The sequence below is a fragment of the Chiloscyllium punctatum genome, chromosome 40 (assembly GCF_047496795.1).
Source record: "Chiloscyllium punctatum isolate Juve2018m chromosome 40, sChiPun1.3, whole genome shotgun sequence".
Lineage (NCBI taxonomy): Eukaryota > Metazoa > Chordata > Chondrichthyes > Orectolobiformes > Hemiscylliidae > Chiloscyllium > Chiloscyllium punctatum.
The window spans coordinates 56,796,998-56,818,251 of record NC_092778.1 but is presented as its reverse complement, the minus strand read 5'-3'; the positions used below and the strand labels follow the sequence as shown (position 1 = coordinate 56,818,251).

The window sequence follows — 21,254 nt, the reverse complement described above, 5'->3', positions numbered from 1 at the left end:
GCCACTGTCCATATTTTGCTCCAGAAAGCTAACTTTACAAATCTCAACTTTTCTCCACCCCCACAAAAAGGGAAGGGAAAAAATTTACAAATCCTTTACCTCCGTATTCAAGTGCTCAGAGGACCTGGTCGGGTTTGTGATTGTTCCATTCCCCAGTCATAAGAATTGTAATCAAAAGGGAGGAAACTTTACAGGAATTAACTTTTATACAAGTGTAATTCAATCAACCAAAAAACAATGAAAACAATTTTCAGCAGGGCTCCCAATTAGTTAACAACCAGAAACTTGCAACTATTATCTACTCTGAAACACTCCGTCACGCAAACTGGACGCATAATATCATTCACAGTTCTTTATTACCATCATACTTAAATTAGACACTCCAGAAGCATAGTAATACTCATTGGACTATTTAAGTGTGTCAAGTAAACATTTGGGGTAAGAGAGGCCAAAAGCTTCATTAAGCCTTAAAAGCTAATGTACTGGCTTCAAAACATTTTTCATATTTGCAATCAAAAACCTTTATAACTATGTTCAGCAATTAAAATGAACAAAACCTTATTACATGGCAAATACTGCACATCTGAAAAGCTACCTGTTGACCCCTGCCCGTTGAACACTTATTTGGCACCGTATTACACACTTAAAAGACATTATAGCAAAGTGCACAATGCCCACACTTGTACATGGGAAGGACAGGAAGGGAAAAAAAGGTAATGAAAAACCAAAAAGAATAGGAAATCAAACTTTGTTTTGACAGTCAAACCAATTACCAAAACAGTCATCTTAAAGTTTCATTTAGAACTTCCAGTAACCCTAATTTTTCCCAGATTAGTGTTAATACATTTATAAGTGTAACAATGGAAGCTAATGGGTGGGCAAGACAGAAAATTCCTAAAATTAAGTAATTTTGAATTAATTCCACATAAACAAGTGCAATTGAAAAAAGCAATGTCCGATTTGCATGGTGTTTATTCTTTCTCCAAGTGCACGCTACAGTTAGATGAAATAACAGTTCGGTACAGTTAACTCATTAAAGTGAAGTGCTACCTATCCTTAAATGGTGATGACAGATTACAGTGGTTTCCACCAAATCAAAATGACTTAGCAAGTGAAACAAACAGCGTGCAACTTAGAAAGCCATCCATGTAGCTTTACACCATTAGGCAATACCTTTTCAGCACACTATTAAAATTCAAAATTTATCAAAACATTGTATGGAATTATATCAATTGCCTCAGTGGTGGTGGTCTACCCCTACTGCAATTTACATTATACTAGAAATTTACATTAAGCTAGAAAAGTGACAAAATAAAATTCCTGCAAAAAGAGCCAAAGGAGTTTGTGGTAATAATGTGATAAAAGCAGACATGCAAATGTCATCGATCATTGTAAACTGAAAATCTGTTAGTGCAAAATTTACTGAAAGCCATATCTTGACTTTTAGAACGCACACAAGTTTTTCTCCCCCCTCCTGTCAACCTTTGACGCTTATCCTTCCCATCCTCACAGAAAAACAAGTTCATTCAAAAGGTTTTTTCTCTGAAGGTGTAGCATAAGCAACATTATTTTACATTCCCCCTCTTCCACCGCCCCCCCCCACCCCCAACATAAGTTAATACATCTTTTAGCTCCACATAGTCTAAAACCAGTTAAACTGATTATGTGACAGCATCCAGCACTCCCAATTTCAAAATGAGCCTAAGCATCTGAGAAAATAAACTAAAAAATTCATATTGGTTGCCAGTGTTTACAGATCCGCCCAGAGTTCTCACCAGACAACCTGTTGTAAGAATTTCCGTATCAGATGTCTTTTATACAAAGATCACTTATTTAAAATAAAGCTTCTTCAGTTATGCTGAAGCCGTATTTTAATGTTATTGATATGACCTATAGATGGCTTGAGGTTGGTAAATCGCAGAGGAGAAAATTGAAGAGGGAAGGTAACCAGTCTAAAAATTATACTGTTATTGTAAAAGGGAAAAAAAAGTGCTGTCTTACAGCATACCCGACTGCCTGACTGAAAAAAAAACAACCTTTTAAGGCTGTCTGGATCACATACTGTCAGTGGTGAGGGTAACAGCCAACCCTCCAAATTAGTATTACATAAAACAATTAAATTGCACTTTGCATAGGCTTCCCAGTGAGAAAACAAGACAACGTAACATTTGCCAAGAGATGTATCTGCATGTGCAAATGGGCAAAATTGCTCAAGTTAGTGTGTACACATCAGCTCGTTTAAGTTCTATTCAAGCCGTTGATTATGTAGTGACCTTGAGTTCTGATTTTTTATAACAAAAAGCAAATTCATTGAAAGGTTGTGCCACTATGTTTGCAGTAAGTGACAGGGTTTTTTTTGCTAATCCTGTTTACCACAGTGTAAATTCATCAGTTAAAACTTCTCCATAAACAGACTTTATAAGGCTAAGTATTCTTTCTCAAGCATCACTTCATAAAAATGCAAGCAGATGTGATAGAAATGTAGCATTTGCAACAAACAGGCTTGAAAATCAGGTTTATGCGAGTATGTTTACACAAACATCAGCAAATGAAAGTAAATCACCTCCATTAACAGACTACTGCAGACCATTTTGAAAAGTGAACGGTCGCAAGTAATTGACTAAGTTTTTTTTAAACCCACTGTCAAAGACTCTGTCCCATGAATTATCTAACTGGACCAGCTCCACTACGTGAAGGAAATGCTTAAACCGAGCATGATGCAGTTCTGATTTCGGATATCCACTCCAGGGTTTGGTGTGCACATTTTATTTACATTATGTAGCACGAGTACTATACCAGCATCCAAATGCTTAGTATATACATTACATATATTTATATATATTTATATATTTAAACGTAAGAGTTTTTAGAATTTTTATGGGAAAGTCAATATTATTGTTGTAATTTTTGCAACACTTAAAACACAAGAAGTGAATCCAATAAAGATCTTTTATGTTGATTTGATATTTAGTATTAATTGCATGACCATCATAGCACCATTTCCACAATCCACAGAATTAGCAGCTGCTTGAGTTTAACTAAAAATAGTCCAATATTGATACAACTTATATGCTTGCACTATACAAAAACCAGTAGTGTCTTAGTACAGTGCTGTAAAATGGAAGTCTGCAGATTTGACGGAAGATGCCATTTTAACAGACTATCAGTGATATACTGGCAATACTGTTGAAGCAGACAGTCAACACATAAGAAAATAAAACGGGCAATTAACAGGTTTAACCAAATTAACATCCAATGTTACCCTTCCCTTTAAAAGGAAACAAGTTAAGGTCACTTTAGCTTGGAATCTAATGTGTTCACCTATGATGATCTTGCTAACTAGCACACAAATGATTGGATGTCCTCTGTCACAAGACCAGTATTGGAAAAGCCATAATTACAAGAGGCATCTACTGCATTAGTTAGAACTTCCTTTACGGCAATCATTATTGAATTCACTTGTACTTTCACAAATCAAACAAGTTATGATGGCCCTCCATTTCCATTCAAGAAAGTGTCGAGTATCAAGTGGCTTTCAAGTAGCACAGCAATCATAAAAGTTCAAAGCATTCGATTGCGCTTGTGCGTTGGGGAGTCTGTGATGACATCAGTACACTGGGCTGAGGTACGCTTCCTTGTGCCACCATTGTCCAAATGGAGTGCCATTTCTTCTGATATGAAAGTGTTCAAATCCACATCATGGAGTCCATTTCTCCTGCGGGAAGTGTTGGAGCTACCACTCACATGAGTGGGAGACCCTGGAGTACTTGAGCGCACACTTATACTAGCCATTGCTCCACTAAGACCTATGGGGGCAAAAACAAAAAGCATTAAAATCATCAGCTTAACGTGCAACACTCTGGCACAGTGCACTAACCACAAAATAGTTATTTTGCCAACCCACTTTAAACTACCACCAGATTTTGACAGCATTTCACAAGGACACCAGCTCAAATTTAATCATTCAGGCCAATAAATAGATGGGTTCAGATAACTGACAGTGCGCACAACAGCACACATTGTTCATAAGCTTGTCAATAAAGCAAAAAGTGACAAATTTAAATCAGATTGCAGTGACCAACACACTAACTGTACCTTGCAAGTAATTAGCAAAGAGACACATAGCTGTAACTGGGACAGGAAAGTGAGTGACAGGCAGGTGAAAAGGAGAACAGTGTGAAAGACACCCAGAATAGGCCAACTGAATAGAGGAAAACACAAGTGGGGTGATGAAAAAAGGGTGAGAAACAGAAGTCCAATATTTGGGCGAGAAAAGAGAGGAGCAGAAGAGTTCAAGGAAGGGGTGGGGCGGATGGGTGCTGAGAGAAGGGTGGGAGAGATGAAACAAAGGAGATGGGTGAAAGAAAAGGATTTACTTTAGTCATACAATGCCTTTCACAATGTCAATACACCTTCAAGTTACTTGTAGCTAATAAAATACTTTTGCCATTATAAGAAGGAATTACAGTAATTAATACTACATACCCACCTCCAATAACCTTATCTGTTGGAAGCAGTACTGCACTGGCTGTCAACCAGGATTCAATACTGGGGTTGAGGAGTAAAAGGGACGGAGGGGGAAGTGAAAAAAAAAGTAAAATCCCACACTGACATGCATTTCAAGTGTCACAACCTTGCATTCAATACCATTTTGTAAATACTTCTACTAGAAACTGCAGAGTGTGGACATTTTGTAAATAATCTTGCGATTGTAAAGAGACGGTGATGCTGGCAAAATATCAGAACTCAAACAAAGATCATAGATTTCATCGAGTCAGACGTACAGCACCAAAACAGACCCTTTGGTCAAACTCTATATACCAACCAGATATCCCAAATAAATCTAGCCCTGTTTGCCAGCATTTGTCGTATACCTCAAAACCCTTGCTGCTCATATACCCTTCTAAATGCTGTTAAATACCTTCATCACTTCCTCTGGTAGCTCATTCCATACACACTTCATCTTGTGTGTGGAAAAAGTGCCCCTTGGGTCCTTTTTAAACCATTCCCCTCTCACCGTAAACCTATGCCCTCTAGTTTTAGGCTCCTCCTACCTGGGAAAAAAAAGACTTTCACTATTCACCCAACCCATACCCCTCATGGTTTTATAAACCTCAAGGTCAGCCTTCAGCTTCCAACACTCCAGAGAAAACAGTCCCGGCCTATTCAGCTTCTCTCAATAGTTCAAACCCTGGCAATATCCTTGTAAATCTTTTCCGAACCCTTTCAGGTTTCAGAACATCTTTCCTATTGCAGGGAGACCAGAACTGAATGCAGTATTCTAGGAGTGGCCTAACGAATGCCCTGTACAGCCTCAAGGTGGCCTCCCAATTCCTATGATCAACGCACTGTCCAATAAAAGCAAGCATACCAGATACCTTCCCACGTATATCTACAACTCAGTTTAAAGAAGTATGAATATGCAACACAAGGTCTCTGTTCAGCAACACTCCCCCTAACCTTAAGCATACAAGTCCTGCCCTAATTTGCCTTCCCAAAATACAGCACCTAATTTATCTAAACTAACTCCATCTGCCATCCTCAGCCCATTTGCCCATCTGAACAAGATCCCATTGTACTCAGAGGCAACCTCCTTTGCTGCCCAGTACAGCACCAATTTTGGTGTCATATGCAAACTTAATATCTCACAAAAGGCCATCATTTAGGATTATGCGGCCATTAAACTGAACATATTTCCTCAACAATATTTGATCAATTAGCCAGCTTGCAGGTCAAAGTAAAAATGCACACAAAACTTGGCAGTGGAATATATATTCTAGTATGCTGAATTTGCACACAGTCAACATAATTAAAAAGTTACTACTTACAAACTGCGCCATTTCTTCCAGATGAAGACATTAGCAAGATTTGCCTAAAGCTGTCTTGGAAATTTTCAACTTATATCCTAACAGGCTGTCATTCTTTCTGATAAAAGAAACCACTGAAGTTTAAAGTTTATACAAAGAATGCCTACATGGGCAAACACGATGGCCACACAAAACCTGGTGAAATGTTCCCCAAAAACTGGTCCACCACAAGACAACTAAATGGAAGTCAACAATTCAAAACAATAACCATTTCATTTGGAATACTAATACAGGAAGTTTCGGTTCCTAAAGTCTCACCTAAAATTACAGACATTCTTTAATAATGTAAGTTAATGGTTTCTTGGCATCATTTAACCATGGTTTTCTCAATGGAGGTGGAAAAGGGGAGCGCACACGAGGGAGGGAGAGCGTGCATGCGCGAGAGAGAGATGTGGAGATGCTTAGGCAGAGGACTCGGATTTTGGTGCCTAACCAGCTGACAGCATAGCCTCCGATGGTGAAATGGTTAAACAGGGAAGCTCAGAAATCCAGAATTACATGAGCACAAATTTTTCAGATATGCTTTAACACTAAATAAATTGGTGCCAAACAAACCTGAGTTAACAAACAGCTATGATCTCAAAGGATATGCACTGCAGATAGTTGATAAGCTTAGATTTACCACTAATTAAATAACCTGGGCTAATTCAACATGAAAATAAAACCAATTTTCAGAACTCAAGTTCATAAAATTCTGGCTTGAAGAGTTAACTGGACTAAATTGGTATTTATAGCACTAAATATAGAACGATGTGCCACCAATTACTATACTACCTAATGATACTGAGGTCAAGATTTCATCACTTTTCAATTCAGTGAATGCGCAAAAAGGAGATATAGAGGGTCAGAACTAGCTCAGTCAGTGCTGAAATCATGGGGGTGTGCTGGAGGCAAGAGTTAACCTATAAGGAATTGGGTGAACATGGATGAATTCACCCACACATAATAATTAACCCAAGATTTAAAATCTCATCCCAAATACATTAACAGCACAACAGCATAATTCTTATAAAGCTCAAGCATTAACAAAGTAGAAATCCATTGGCAAGACTGTACAATTTTTTGGATGCATCTAAAACATAGCAGAAACTATGTCCAGTGGTGCCCACACTAGAATACCAGACAGACAGACTACTGTAACTTCAGAATTGGAGGTTTAAAAATAATCATCAAATACCACACAATTTGCAACTCAAAATTGTACTTGCTAAGTGATAAGAATAAACAGACCAAATGTATACTGCATAGAAATGCAGCACCTGTGATTTCAAAACTCATTAATAACTCACATGCACATCAATAGCAATAGTACAGTATCTGACATTTCTCTAATTAAAAATCAGACCCAACCACACTTTGTTGCTTCATGTGTTTCATTTCACAAATGAAAATTAAATTGACAAAGATCAAATGAAACTTTCCCACCTAAATTAACAGAGGCTAAGAATCCATTTAAAAGGGGTTACACAAAATCAATTGTGACAAGATAATTTATACTGACCCACATTGCAAAAATATGCATGACAGAACACTTTCTGCAACACAAAAGCAATGCCACATTGACATTTTCTTTGCTGCCCAAGTTATGGATTTCAGGTTAAATGTTTCTGGGAAATAGGTCTCAAACAAACCTTCACAAAGCTGTTGCGTACAGCTTCAAAACTGATAAGACCGTAGGATCATAAGAAATAGGAATGGAAGGCAGGTCATTCGGCCCATCGAGTCCACTCCACCATTCAATCATGGCGATGGGCATTTCAACGCCACTTACCCACACTCTCCCCGTAACCCTTAATTCCTTGCCAGATTAAGAATTAATCAATCTCTGCCTTAAAGACATTTAACATCCCGGCCTCCACTGCGCTCCGAGGCAATGGAATTCCACAGGCCCACCACACTCTGGCTGAAGAAATGTCTCCTTATTTCCATTCTAAATTGAGCCCCCCCCCCCCCCCTCTAATTCTAAGGCTGTGCCCCCTGGTCCTAGTGTCCCTGCGCGACGGAAACAAATTCCCAGCATCCACCCTTTCTAACGCATGCATTATCTTGTAACTTTCTATTAGATCTCCCCTCCACCTTCTAAACTCTAATGAATACAATACAAGGATTATCAGTTGTTCATTGTATGTTAGGCCTACCATTCCAGGGATTATCAGTGAATCTCCACTGGACACGCTCCAGTGCCAGTATGTCCTTCCTGAGGTGTGGGGCCCAAAACTGGACACAGTATTCTAAATGGGACCTAACCAGAACTTTATAAAGTCTCAGTAGCACCTCACTGCTTTTACATTCCAACCCTCTTGAGATGAATGACAACATTACATTTGCTTTCTTAACTACGGACTCAACCTGCAAGGCAACCTTTAGAGAATCCTGGACTAGCACTCCCAAATCCTTTTGTACCTTGGCTTTATGAATTTTCTGACCGTTGAGAAAATAGTCCTTGTCTGTGTTATTTTCCCCTAATGTAGAAGACCTCACATTTGCTCACATTGAATTTCGTCAGCCATTTCTTGGACCATTCTCCTAAACTATCTAAATCTTTCTGCAGCCTTCCCACCACCTCAGAACTACCTGCTTGTCCACCTAACTTTGTATCATTGGCGAACTTCACCAGAATGCCCCCAGTCTCTTCATCCAAATCACTGGAGCCCCACTGAACCTTGCGGGACACCATTTGTCACCAGCTGCCATTCTGTAAAAGAACCTTTTATCCCAATTCTCTGCCTTCTGTCAGACAGCCAATCCCCAATCCATGTCAGTAGCTCACCTTGAACACCATGGGCCCTCACCTTACTCAGCCGCCTCCAGTGAGGCTCCTTATCAAAGGCCTTTTGCAAGTCAAGGTAGCTAACATCCACTGAGTTCCCTGGTCTAACCTACTTGTTACTTCTTCAAAAGAATCCTAACAGGTTTCTCAGGCCCAACTTCCCCTTAATAAATCCATGCTGACTTGTTCTAACTTGACCCTGCACTTTAAGAATTTAGAAATCTCATCTTTAACAATGGATTCTAGAATTTTACCTACAACCGAGGTTAGGCTAATTGGCCTATAATTTTAAATCTTTTGTCTTGACAATGGATCAAGTCATTTGCTCAAAAGCTGAAAACTGTGAGCATTTTATTCCATTAAGCGTGCATCTCCCAGCACTCAAACATTAAGAAAAGTCACAATTTCTCCTCAAAGACACCTAGCAATTGACAGCCACCATGAATCAGTCTACCTATTCCCTCCATCACTGCAGTTCACATGTACTCAACTCTCCTGAGATTAGAATTAGCACAGGTGAACCACGATTCATAAGGGTAAGAAAGAGAGAAACAAATATATAGGCAGGAAATAAATATTTAACTACCATTAAATTTGCTGACAATTTCTTAGAATCTACACGAAATATCAAGAGGGAAAGCTCACACTCTGCACCTATTTCACCATAACTAATTTTGATCTCATCCCACCCACTTGCAATCTCTTCCATTTCTCCTCCTCAGTTCAGTCTTAAGTAACAGAGTGATTCATTACAACAACCTGAATTTACGTAATGCCTTTAAAGTAACAAAAGAGCTTATTATCATTTCATAAGAGTGTTATCAAACAATTTGACAACCATTTATAATATCAAAATCTTGGTAAATGAGCTAGGTTTTAAAGAAACGTCTTAAAGAAGTAGCAAGGCAGACAGGTTCAGGGCCTCAACATCCGAAGACATGGATAGCCTTGGTGGAATGATTAATCCAGGAGGTGGAAGAGGTCAGAATTGAAGGCGCATGGATCTCAGAGGATTGAGAAGATTACAGAGACAGGGATTAAGAAACCATGCTACATCAACAATATCGACTCATCTCCCTCATCCTGTGAAACACACTTTATACAAGTAGGTTTGAATCCTCAGACTGCTGCTGATATTTTCAAAAGTAATTTCTTCCAATATGCAAACAAATAAAAATTTTAAAAGACCAAAATGATTCACGTTCTAAGTATGCAACCGGAGAAGGACCAACAACTTACGGTAAGTAACTTTGCAAAACATCCTAAGGTGCTGCTCAGAAATGTTGTGAAGCAAAATTTGACACCAAGCAACATGAGGCAATAATAAGGCAGACAGCCAACAGCTCAAAGGCTTGGTCAGAAGGTCAGGCTTTAAGGAGGGCAGATAGAAAGGCTTAGAATTTTAGGGAGTAGAAGGCTCTGTCACCAGTATTTGTGCAATTATAATCAGAAATGCTCAAATAATCAGAATTGGATCATGTTTGATTTCTCAGAGAGCTGGAAACAAAGATCGGAACAGACAAGATCAGAGAGAGAGATTTCACAACATGGGTGACGATTTTTACATCAAGCATTGCACACTCAAGAGCCAATTCAGTTCAGCAAACAAACAGGGGTTGGTGTCCAGGACTTGATGCAAATCATGACATGGGCAGAGTTTTCAACAAACTCAAGCAAACTGAAGTCAAAACAAAAGAAAAAGTGAGGACGGCAGATGGTAGAGATCAGAGTGGAAAAGTGTGGTGCTGGAAAAGTACAGCCAGTCAAACAACAGAAAACAAGAACTGTGGATGCAGATGAAGTCAGAACATGGGGGGGGGGGGAGGAGGGGGTGGTCAGCAGTGCATCAAAATAATCAAATTTGGAAGTAATTAAGCCACGAAGAACAATTCTGCACTAGATGAGGGGAGCTAGGATAGTTTCACAAATGAAAATAGATGATCTTAGCAATCTTAAAGATAACAATCACAAAGTATCTGTCTTTCAGAAAATGTACAAAATTATTTAGTAAGATCTTAGCAAGCATGACAAAAAAAACTTTTGAATATGAGCTAAATTTGTATTGACCATAATGTCATCCAAAGTTAAAAAACAGTAGAAGGAAGCCATTCACCCTTTTGAGCCCGCTCCGCCATTCACTGATCACAGCTGGTCATCCAATTCCGTACTCTGTTCTGGCTTTCTCCCTTTAGCCCCTTTATCTAGCTCATTTAAAAGATTCCATGGCTTAGCCCCCTCTGCTTTTTGCAGCAGAGGCTCACCACTTTCTGAGCAAAGAAATTTATCCTCATTTCAGCCTTTGATGACCTACAACCTAATGTGACCCCTGGTTCTGTACTCCGCAGCGACATCCTGTCTTTACCATCGGATCCTGTTAGAATTTTGAAAGTTACTATGAGGTACTACCTTATGAATACAGTGCCAACCAAACCAGTACCTCTTCAAGTGTCAGGAACTGCCATCCAGGGAATCAGTCTGATACACTTTTGATGCATTCCCTTCATAGCAAGAACATCCTTCCTTAGATTAGGGAGACCAAAACTGTACACCACATTCTAGGTTTGGTGTCATCACGACCCTGTACCTTCAGAGCATAACAACCATTCTTCCATGCTTTAACCCTCTCGGCATGAAGGCTATCATATAATTTGCTTTTTTCACCTGCACGCTTACTTGCAGCGACTGGTATACAGAATAATCTCAATTATCCAAATGAGACATGCGCGGAGTATTGTACTCATAACAGTTTGGAAAACAGATTGTTCGGCTAATGAATAGCGCTTTTATGGGACCTTGAGATCTTGTTTGAATAATCTGAAATTCGGATTACTGATGATTGGATATCCAAAGTTGTTCTGTAAAAGGAGATCCAGCTCTGGTTGAATCTCCCTTTTCCCAATCTATCACCATTCAGATAATCTTCCTGCTTTTATGACCAAAGCAGAAAGCCTCAGTTATCCACATAAAATGTTCTCTGCCAAGCATCCCTCACTACCTCAACTTGTCCAAACCACAATGAAGCATCTCTTTATCCTCCTCACATTTCACCCACTCGGCCAGTTTTGTCATGTCTGCAAAACTGGAGATATTATCTTTAGTTCCCTCATCTAAAATAACAAACAACTATTGTCAACACAAGTCCAAGCAGTGATCCCTGCTGAACCACTTGGAAAATGACCCACTTATTCCTACTCTTGGTTTCCTGTCTGCCGACCAATACTGTCTCCATGTCAGTGCACAATCCCAATCCCATGTGCTTGAATTTTATATGCTTTGGGATCATATCAAAAGCTTTCTGAAAGTTCAAGTAAACCACATCCACTGGCTCCCCCCTTTAAACTGTATTTGTTACATCAAACAACTCCAACAGATTTGGCCAGCATGATTTTCTTTTCATAAATCTGTGGTCTAGTCACTGTTTTCCAAGTGCTCTGATAGAGTCATTACAAAAGATTTAATAACACTTTCCCTGCAATCAATGTCAGGCTAACCAGTCTAGAATTTCCATTTTTCTGTTTTTTTTAAAAGAAGTACAGGTGTCATACTAGCTAGCTTCCAATACATAGGAATTGTTCCAGAGTCAGCAAATGCTTAGAAATGACGACTCAGGCATCCACTGTTTCTGGGGCCACTTCCTCAACTACGCTGGGATGTAAAATCAACCTTATCTGCCTTTCATCACAATTACCCCAACCCCATTTCCTTCAGTGCCTCCCTCACTATACCTTATATTTCCCAATATTTTTGGAATGTTGTCCTTGTTTAAGACGACAAAACCGAAACACACATTCTGCCAACTCTGCTCCCCATTATAACAAATATAGGGACCTATATTTGCCTTCACTCATTGAGAAATCTTCTATAGCTTTGTGCAAAAAAAAAGTTTGTATGCTCCCCTCAAACTTACTCTCATGCTCTATTTCCCCCTTAGTCACCAGGGATACTGAGATCAAGTGAATAAATCTAAGTGCAGCCACAAAATAAGACAACAAAAAGGAGGTAGAAAGATCCATGCCAAGAAAGTTGAAAAATCAAAACATATTGAACATTGTAACAAATATGTATATTAAAAACTAGTTGCAATAACAATGAAGTTATTAACCGTGCAAAAAGTTTTGGTAAGCAAAGTAAGGAACATAATTTCCATGACTTTAATCTGCATAACAAGAAGAAACTAAACTGAGAACATACTTAGATGTCTTGGCAATTAATGCAACGTTAAATCTGTACAATATGAACAGACAAAAAGTGAGGGGTGGTCATTTGGCACCTTGAACCTGATCCACCTTCAAAGCAGATCTGATTGATCTGACTGTCTTGTAGAACTTGCACAGAAATATGGGAAAAAAAAATCAGCACAGACACGTAGATGACTAAATGGATAACTGATTTTTCATAACTTGCTCCCTTAGTTAGAATCTTTCAATTAGGATAGGCAATTAAATCAACAATTTCTGAATGACTTAATGAGCTCATTAAATTTGTGACACTGAATTTGAGAAGACAAAACAGGTCAGAAACCTTCACACTTAGAATTTCCTCAACACATTTACACTTTCAAAGAGCACTTCAAAAGGTTTTTTCCTTCATCAGAAGTTCATTAGCTGGACACTTCATTAGCTGGGCAAGACTATTATCCTCTTTCTTTGCAAAGAGGATCAGAAACAATTCTTAAGTAGCTCAATTTACAATTCTCAGGAATACAGTCAATAGATCACTAGCAAATGTAGTAGTATGGCAAGACACTGATCAGGCACTTACACATTTGACTATAGTACACTGAAGAACAATACTTTTGAGTGTCCACACAGAAAGCAACTCACATTCTACTCCCAGCACATGCATGTTGGTTTCACATGCATATTGGGTGCCACCCAATAAAACATAGAAACATGGTACCAAAGTGCAGGAATAGGCCATTCAGCCTTTCGGGCCTGCACCACCACTCAATACGACCATAAGTGTAATTTCAGTATCCCACTCGTGCTTTCTCTCCATACCTCTCAATCCCTTTAGCCACAAGGGCTACATCCAGCTCCCTACTGAATATATTAACAAACTGGTCCAATAGCTTACTGTGGGAGAGAATTCCACACAAACACAATCTAAATGAATGAATTCTTCCTCACCTCAGTCCCTCAGTCTTGGGCTGTCACCCCTACTTCTGGACTTGTCCAACACTGGAAACATTCTTCCCACATCTAGCCTGCCCAGTCCCCTTCAGGACTGTGTTTTCCTATGAGATCCACAACCATGCCCCCCTCCCCCCCCGACTCTCTCAAATCGCAAGAGTCTCCTTCCTCAGACGAGGCAACACAACTGCACACAATACTCAAGGTATGGCCTGAGGCCCTGCTTTACTGTAGCAAGACATCCATACTCCTGTATTCAAATCCACTCACTCTGAAGACCAGCATGCCATTAGCTTCCCCTTACTGCCTGCGCCACCGACAGCAACTTTCAGCGACTATCCCACCATGACAACCAACTCTTGGTGCAGCTCACCTTTTCCTAAACTGCCATCATTCAGATAATAATCAACCTTCCTGCTTTCACCAAAGTGGATAACCTTCCATTTAACCACATTGCATTGCATTTGCCAAGTATTTACCTATTCAGTCAGCCATCCAAAAATCATCTTCACATTCTCCTCATAGCCCACACTGCCACTCAACTTAGTGGCAGCTGCAAATTTGGAGATGTTGCATTCAATTCTTTTGTCCAAATCGTTAATGTATATTGTGAACAGCTAGGGTGCCAGCACTGAACCTAGCAAAGGACCTGTTTATTCCAAATCACTGTCTGCCAACCAGTTCTCTATCCACATCAATACACTACCTCCATAGCCATCAGCTTTGATTTTGATTACTATTCTTTTGTATGGGACCTTGTCAAAGGCCTTTTGAAAGTCCAGATACACAACATCCACTGATTCACCCTTGCCCACTCCACTCTTCGAAAATTTCAAGCAGATTTGTCAAGAATGATTTCCCTTTACCACATCAGTGCTGACTTGGTCTGATCCTGTCACCGCTTTCTAAATGCTCAGTTATTAAATCCTTAATAATTGATTCCAGCATTTTCCCTACCAATAATGTTGGACTACACTGCCTAGAATTCAGTTTTCTCTCCCTCCTTAAGAGGGGTTACATTATCTACCTTTCAGAAAATTAGAACTTTTTGGAGTCTATAGAATGCTTGATAATGATCGAAGTGTCCACTATCTGTAGGGTCACTTCCTCAAATACTCTGGGACACAGAGCATCAGCCTTTGGGACTTAGCAAGTTTTCATCCCAATTTCCCCAATACTATTTCATGACTAATAAGTATCTCCTTCAGTTCCTCTTTCAAGCTTGACCTTTTGCTGATAACATTTATGTAAGACTATTTGTGCCTTCCTTAGCAAATGCAGATCCAAAGTATTAATTAATTGGCCTGCCATCTCTTTCTTGTCCATTATAAATTCACCTGATTCTAACTGTAAAGGATCTGCACTTGTTTTCATTTTTTTTGCTAGTTAAATATCCATAGAAACCTTTTCAGTCAGTTTCTAATGTTTTCTGCATGCTTACTCTATCAATGAACACTGACCGACAACCCGAACTCCAGGAGTACCATTACTAATGCAGTTATCATACAGGACCCTCTTCTGAAGCAGCAGCATGGGAGCATACTGTTTCTACTGTATCAAAGCATACGCTGGCTATGTCCCTTGCGCCCATCAAAAGCAGCTGCAAATATGTACACTCTGATGAAAGGCTCATATTGCCTGGATACACCATGAACAAGGAGAGCTTGTGGTGCAGCAGATAATATCTCCTCAGAGGCAGAAGTTGAAAAGACTTTGGCCAATAAGGTTGCATTCGTAACTGAGCCAACCAGGTTGATTATCAACCTGCAAATCTCTCCAATGTGCCCACAGCAGACGGCAAGAATTAGATCCTTCTAATCAGTCATGTTTAAAGGAAATGATACCACTCAAGCTGTAGCCTCTGGTTTCATACTTGTTACCTGTTACATGAAAAACAAGTCACAAAATCAGATTCATGAGTTGCCTCATGTATTTCTGGATCTGGAAATCTCTCAAGTTCAAGTCTATCTTGAACTAAGACTTGATTTCAAAAAAACAACCAAAATTTATAGGGGTATATACATTAATCACTTGGCTTTATTAAGTTAAAAATCACAACACCAGGTTACAGTCCAACAGGTTTATTTGGAAGCACTAACTTTCGGAGTGACGCTCCTTCATCAGGTGGAACCACCTGATGAAGGAGCAGCACTCAAAAAGCTAGTGCTTCCAAATAAACCTGTTGGACTGTAACCTGGTGTTGTGTGATTTTTAACCCTGTACACCCTAGTCCAACACCAGCTCTTCCAAATCATGGCTTTATCAGAGCATACAACTATAATTACAAGAGCAGAAAGCAAATTAACAAATTCAGATGAATTGCTGACATAGCTGTCCTAAACATTCCTTATCTGGTTGCATAACTTCATGCATTTGAATTGGATCCTGAGACGAGTTAAACTATTTTGTACTCAAAGTTGAGATAGGACCAAGTTGACAATGGTGAAGTTCTTCATGTGCATATCAAACATATCCAACCCATCTCCCACCCTCAACCACACAAATGCTTAATCACTTAACAGTATAATTACCATGCAGTGCAATGGCTTCACGAAAAGGCTGCAAGTCAGTCTCTACAGATGAACTAGTTTCTGTTGTGGGTGTTCTAGTGGGTGAGGTTACTACAGTCAGTCTAGGGGGAGCTCTGGTGTTGCGTGGTGGTGGAGCTTTTCCACACAAGAAGCTGATCAAATCTTCTCGTCGAATAGTTCGTCTCCGCTTTTTTACCCAAGCTAACACGTCCTTATTACGCCGTTGATAACCGAGCTGAATTCCTAAGTCATAGCTTCGGCGATGAGCTTCAATACTTTCTGAAACAAAAACAGTGACAAATTTCTCAGCATAGCTAGGCACTTCCAGAATCAAAAAATTCTAGATGTCACAACCTAATTTGCAACAGTTTTGGAATTCAATTTTTCATCAAATCGAAATACTGCACAGTTCTGCACTGGAGAGACAACCTCGATTTTTGCGATCAAATCTGTGGAACAGGACTTGCAAGCAAGTGTACAAATTAACCAAGAAATGAAAAGCACCAATAAAAATGACAATTTAAAACATGTTAACACGCTGCTGGACACAAACTAAGGTAAAGTAAGGACTATGTCCTCAATTAATTCTTATTTTTGAAGAGTTAACGTACTTATTTTCATGTACAGCTCACTTGAGAGGGGTTAATTTGCTTGAATTCTAACCAACCAGGCTAAGACACAACTAGCTTTGAACCCAGCCCACTTGCGCAGTAAAGTAAAACATGCTTGTGATTGCCTGTTTTACAAGTGGAGTTGATTTTGAAATTGTGTGCGCACTCTTACAGGGATCAAACTTAATGGAAACTGCCCAAAACTGAAAATATACATAAATGTTTTCATTACTGTAGTAGTTGCATGGGAAATTGTGCAACAATTTTCAAAAGTCAGAATCAAAAAATCAAACTCATAACATGAAAGCCAAATATGTTAGATTTGCCACTTGAGGTCATTGTAAATTTCTGCTACGAGCTGCACAGTTTAAACTACAATTGTTTTGTTAACAAATTTGGAAAGCTACTATAGATTAAAAAAAAACCATGACCAGCACAACTGACTAAATTTCACTGGTCAAATATGCTTCCAAGAGGTCCAAAAATAAAACCACATTAGCTAAAATGACCAATTGCAGTCTACAGAACTCAGATGGGGGCATAGCTTTAAATTAAGGGGTGGTAGGTATAGGACAGATGTTAGGGGTAGATTCTTTACTCAGCGAGTCGTGAGTTCATGGAATGCCCTGCCAGTAGCAGTGGTAGACTCTCCCTCTTTATGGGCATTTAAACGGGCATTGGATAGGCATATGGAGGATAGTGGGCTAGTGTAGGTTAGGTGGGCTTGGATTGGCGCAACATCGAGGGCCAAAGGGCCTGTACTACGCTGTATTCTTCTATGTTCTATGTTTTCAAGTCAAAGAGTATAGACCACTTCGCTATAAAGCTTATTGCAGTTGCACTGATAAAGTTAAAAAAACATTTCACTAATAATTTTGAATTTCATCTTTAACCATCCAAACTGTTGGCAAAAGCATTACTTTCATAAGATGCTTTCTACTCTTATGAAGTTAGTTAATCTTTCTGTGCCACTTTATCAAATTGCTTAAATTTAACCATTGAATGATTCATCTTTTTGGAGAATTTTTTTTCAAGTATAGCAGTTCACAATCAGATTTTAGCCAGTCGACTTCATTTCCATGTCATTGTGGTGCGCCTATGGCCAAATAGTACACTATTTCATGAAATCAGAAATATTTCACCATAAAACAGAAAAAGCATTATTTTGTCACTAAAACAAAAGTACAGTAGTGCTCAAATATAAAATCACTAATGCCAACTGAATTATTGACAGTATGTTTATTATTCCAATATGCTGTGGTAAAGTGTGACATATTTGATTTCTGTTTTCAAAATTCCCTTGAGATTGAGAGCATTGCAACGTAAGGACAGGCGTCATATTTAAGATTAGGCCACTCTGCAGCTTATGTAAAGGATGAAGCAAATGATTATGCCAGGAAATAAATTACATCTAGCCAAGAACATTCAGAAACCTGACATGACCTGCCACAAATAGACAGGATTTTTAAAACATGCTTTTCATCTAAAAACACACTTGTTCTAAAAACATCAAATCTTAGGAAATGCTGCATTTTTTACTTCTTCACTTTGACCCCTCTACTGTAATTACTCAGTAAAGGCACTGCATACTTGAAGTATGAAGACCATCTTTCTTTTGCAATCAACAGGCTAAATATTCCTGAGACAAAATTAAAATCAATGCTTCAATATGTATTATATACACAATTCTGCACAACTGAGTTGATGTAATTGACTTGCGCAAAGGATTTGAGGGGAAAAAGTCACCTAACTAATTTAAGCGTAGGCACATGCCTGAACTGAAATTCAACTGTCAAATAAAAACCATCTCACTGTCCCACAAAAGAAATACACTCTGCTCCATGTTAGATACCAAGTGGAACAGAATGTTAATTTAATGAAAAACATTAAAATGGAAGTAATCAGTGGCATGAGAAGAGAACTGGATAAAATAGCTTACAAATGCTTAGTGTAAGAATGGAAATATGTTGCAGCAGTTTTGTTTTGACTGCACTATCTAGAAGTCTGAGTCATTCCAGAGTCATTGGAATGAGAAGGGAGGGGGTTCCTGGGCTTAGCCCATTCAGTAGAATTATTCAGAAAAGTAAACCATTTGAAAAGTCTGATGAATACAATTAGTTCAGTTTTTGACAGTTCCACTTTCAAAAGAGGAAAGTGTATAAAGATAGATTTTTTATTACAAAGTTACACTTCAACTTCTGCATCAGAGCCTTTAAAGCAGTTGAACCTCAACATTTCACCTTCCACCCTGACAATGCACTGAGGCAGCTGGTCATTATTAGGAACTGCAATTATATATGTAGCATCTTATTTTTAAACTGTGCTTCTAGTGGAGGGAAGGCATACACTTTTTTTTGGTAAAAAATAAAGCGCTCATGTCTCATTCAAGTGCAAAGTTGAAACAGTCCTCCTCCCAGCCCACACAGTGACAGATGAGTGCAGCCAACAGGAGGGGGGTTTGAATTTACCTTTATACACATTGGTGACAGCCGAAGCGGCATTTTGAAAGGGGACCCAGAGTGACAGCCCTTGTTGTTGACAGACTCGATCTACAAAAAAAAAGCACACACACACACACACCCCACAGGGAGGGGAAGGAAGGAAGGAAGGAAAGTGTTGGGGGAAGGGGGGGAAAAAAAGAGGGAGAAGGGGTACAAAAATTAGATGATCAATCCATGCAAAGTCAGTACTTAAGATGCACACAATAATCAAAAAGGCGACAAATGGACAACCCTCTTGGACAGATATAGAGAGAGGGGGAAGAGAGAGAGAGAGACGGCCATGTTTGATTTCGCCATTTTGGTTGCGACTGTTTTTCTCTTAAAAAAAGGGCTCCCCAACTCTCTCTCAAACAAACCCTCAACCCGACACGTTTTGTTTTTAAAGAAAAAGGACTCCCCAATTATTCCTCAGAAAACCCTTGTCGCGTCCGCCAGTGTAGAAGAAATAAAGTTTCCGCCCTGCCCCCCCCCCCCTCACCATTCTGAGGAGATAATAAAAAAGGAGAGAGAGAGAGAGAGGACGTTCGTAAAATGTAAAAATTAAATACAAGCCGGCCGAAACAAGAGAAAGCAGAAGGGCGGACACCTTCGCCGGTCGGTACCTTTGTATAACTGGGCGACGGCGGTGGCCGAATTTTGAAATAAATGCCAAAGTTTTTGCTGGGTCTGCTCTTCCTCTAGCGACGCCCTCTCCTCCTGGGTCTGCTCCTCTTGCTCGCTCTCCGCCAGGCACTGCCTCTCCCATTTGGAAAACCAGTGTTCGGGGCAATGTTCCTGTATCTCTGACTCGTGCTCATCTTTCTTATCCTCCATGATAAATCGATCATCCACTATCTTTTTCATATAAATATTTATTGGAGGGGGCGGGGGCGGGGGGGGGGGAAGAAGAGACAGAGAGAGATGGTTGTTGCGCTGAGCCTGTCTTGTTGTTATATCATTGGATATCCTTTTTCTTTCCTCCTCTTCCACCTTCCCTCCCTCACTTCTTGGGGGTTTTAAAAAAGGGGGAGGAGAGAGGGGTTTGGGGGTGGGAGGGGGAGAAGGTTGGTTTGATTTTCTTTCTTTTAATCCCTTGATTTTTTTTTTTGGCTTTTTTTTCCCCAAAAATAACAAATTCCTCCCCCCTCCCCACCACCTCCTCCTCCTCACATGGACACACGGAGCCACATTAAAAAACCTTGTCCGCGCCGTCAACAATCGCCCCGCTTGTACTTTTCGCTGACGTTATTAAACTGAAGGGAGGGAGGTAGGGCGGGGAGGTGGCTGCGTTTAGAGGAGGGACGCTGGGGTTGGTGTGGGGAAGATGGACGCACCGCCCGTGTGCACACACAGAGAGAGAGAATGTACGCGTACAGCCCTGCCCTCCTACTCCACCGCCCGCCCTCCTCTGTTTGTCCCCCTTCAACCACCGCCAGTGGAGGCCGCGCGGGCAGCCCCACCCCCACCAAAGGAGACCCAACGCCCATGCGCGATTCGCCCCTCCCCGCCTCTCCAACGAAACCCCGCCTCCTCCTCCTTCCTTCCCCCTCCGCCGGCGGTGTACTCGCCCCTCCCTCTCCCCTCCACCCCCACCGCCTTCCCGATTGGTCGATCCCATCATCTTTTGCCGGGAGAGGGTGACCAGGCTCGGACCCCGGATTGGTGGAGGCTCCCGTCGTTCATCTGACGCAACGCGAGCGTCGGGGTTAAAGGGCGGGGCTTAGGGCAAGAGGCCCCGGCAGCTCTGCCAGGCAGCGACGCATGCGCTATGACGGCTGGTGAGGAAGATGGAGTGTCACGTGATATAGGCCTGACTGGTTGTGTTTGTAGGGGGAGGAGATGGAATCTTGAGATGGTAATTTG

At 40.3% G+C, this 21,254-nt stretch overlaps 1 protein-coding gene across 1 annotated transcript; it reads right to left on the bottom strand.

Annotated features, from left to right (window-relative positions):
• Positions 1–939: 939 nt before the first annotated feature.
• hapstr1a (HUWE1 associated protein modifying stress responses a) lies at positions 940–20,787 on the bottom strand. The gene is made up of 4 exons (XM_072559996.1): positions 20,015–20,787; positions 19,380–19,460; positions 16,301–16,579; positions 940–3,806 (listed from the first exon to the last, which is right to left on the bottom strand). The coding sequence occupies exons 1-4, from the start codon at positions 20,253–20,255 to the stop codon at positions 3,562–3,564; spliced, it is 846 nt and encodes a 281-aa protein (XP_072416097.1). The 5' UTR covers positions 20,256–20,787; the 3' UTR covers positions 940–3,561.
• Between the last annotated feature and the right edge of the window lie 467 nt (positions 20,788–21,254).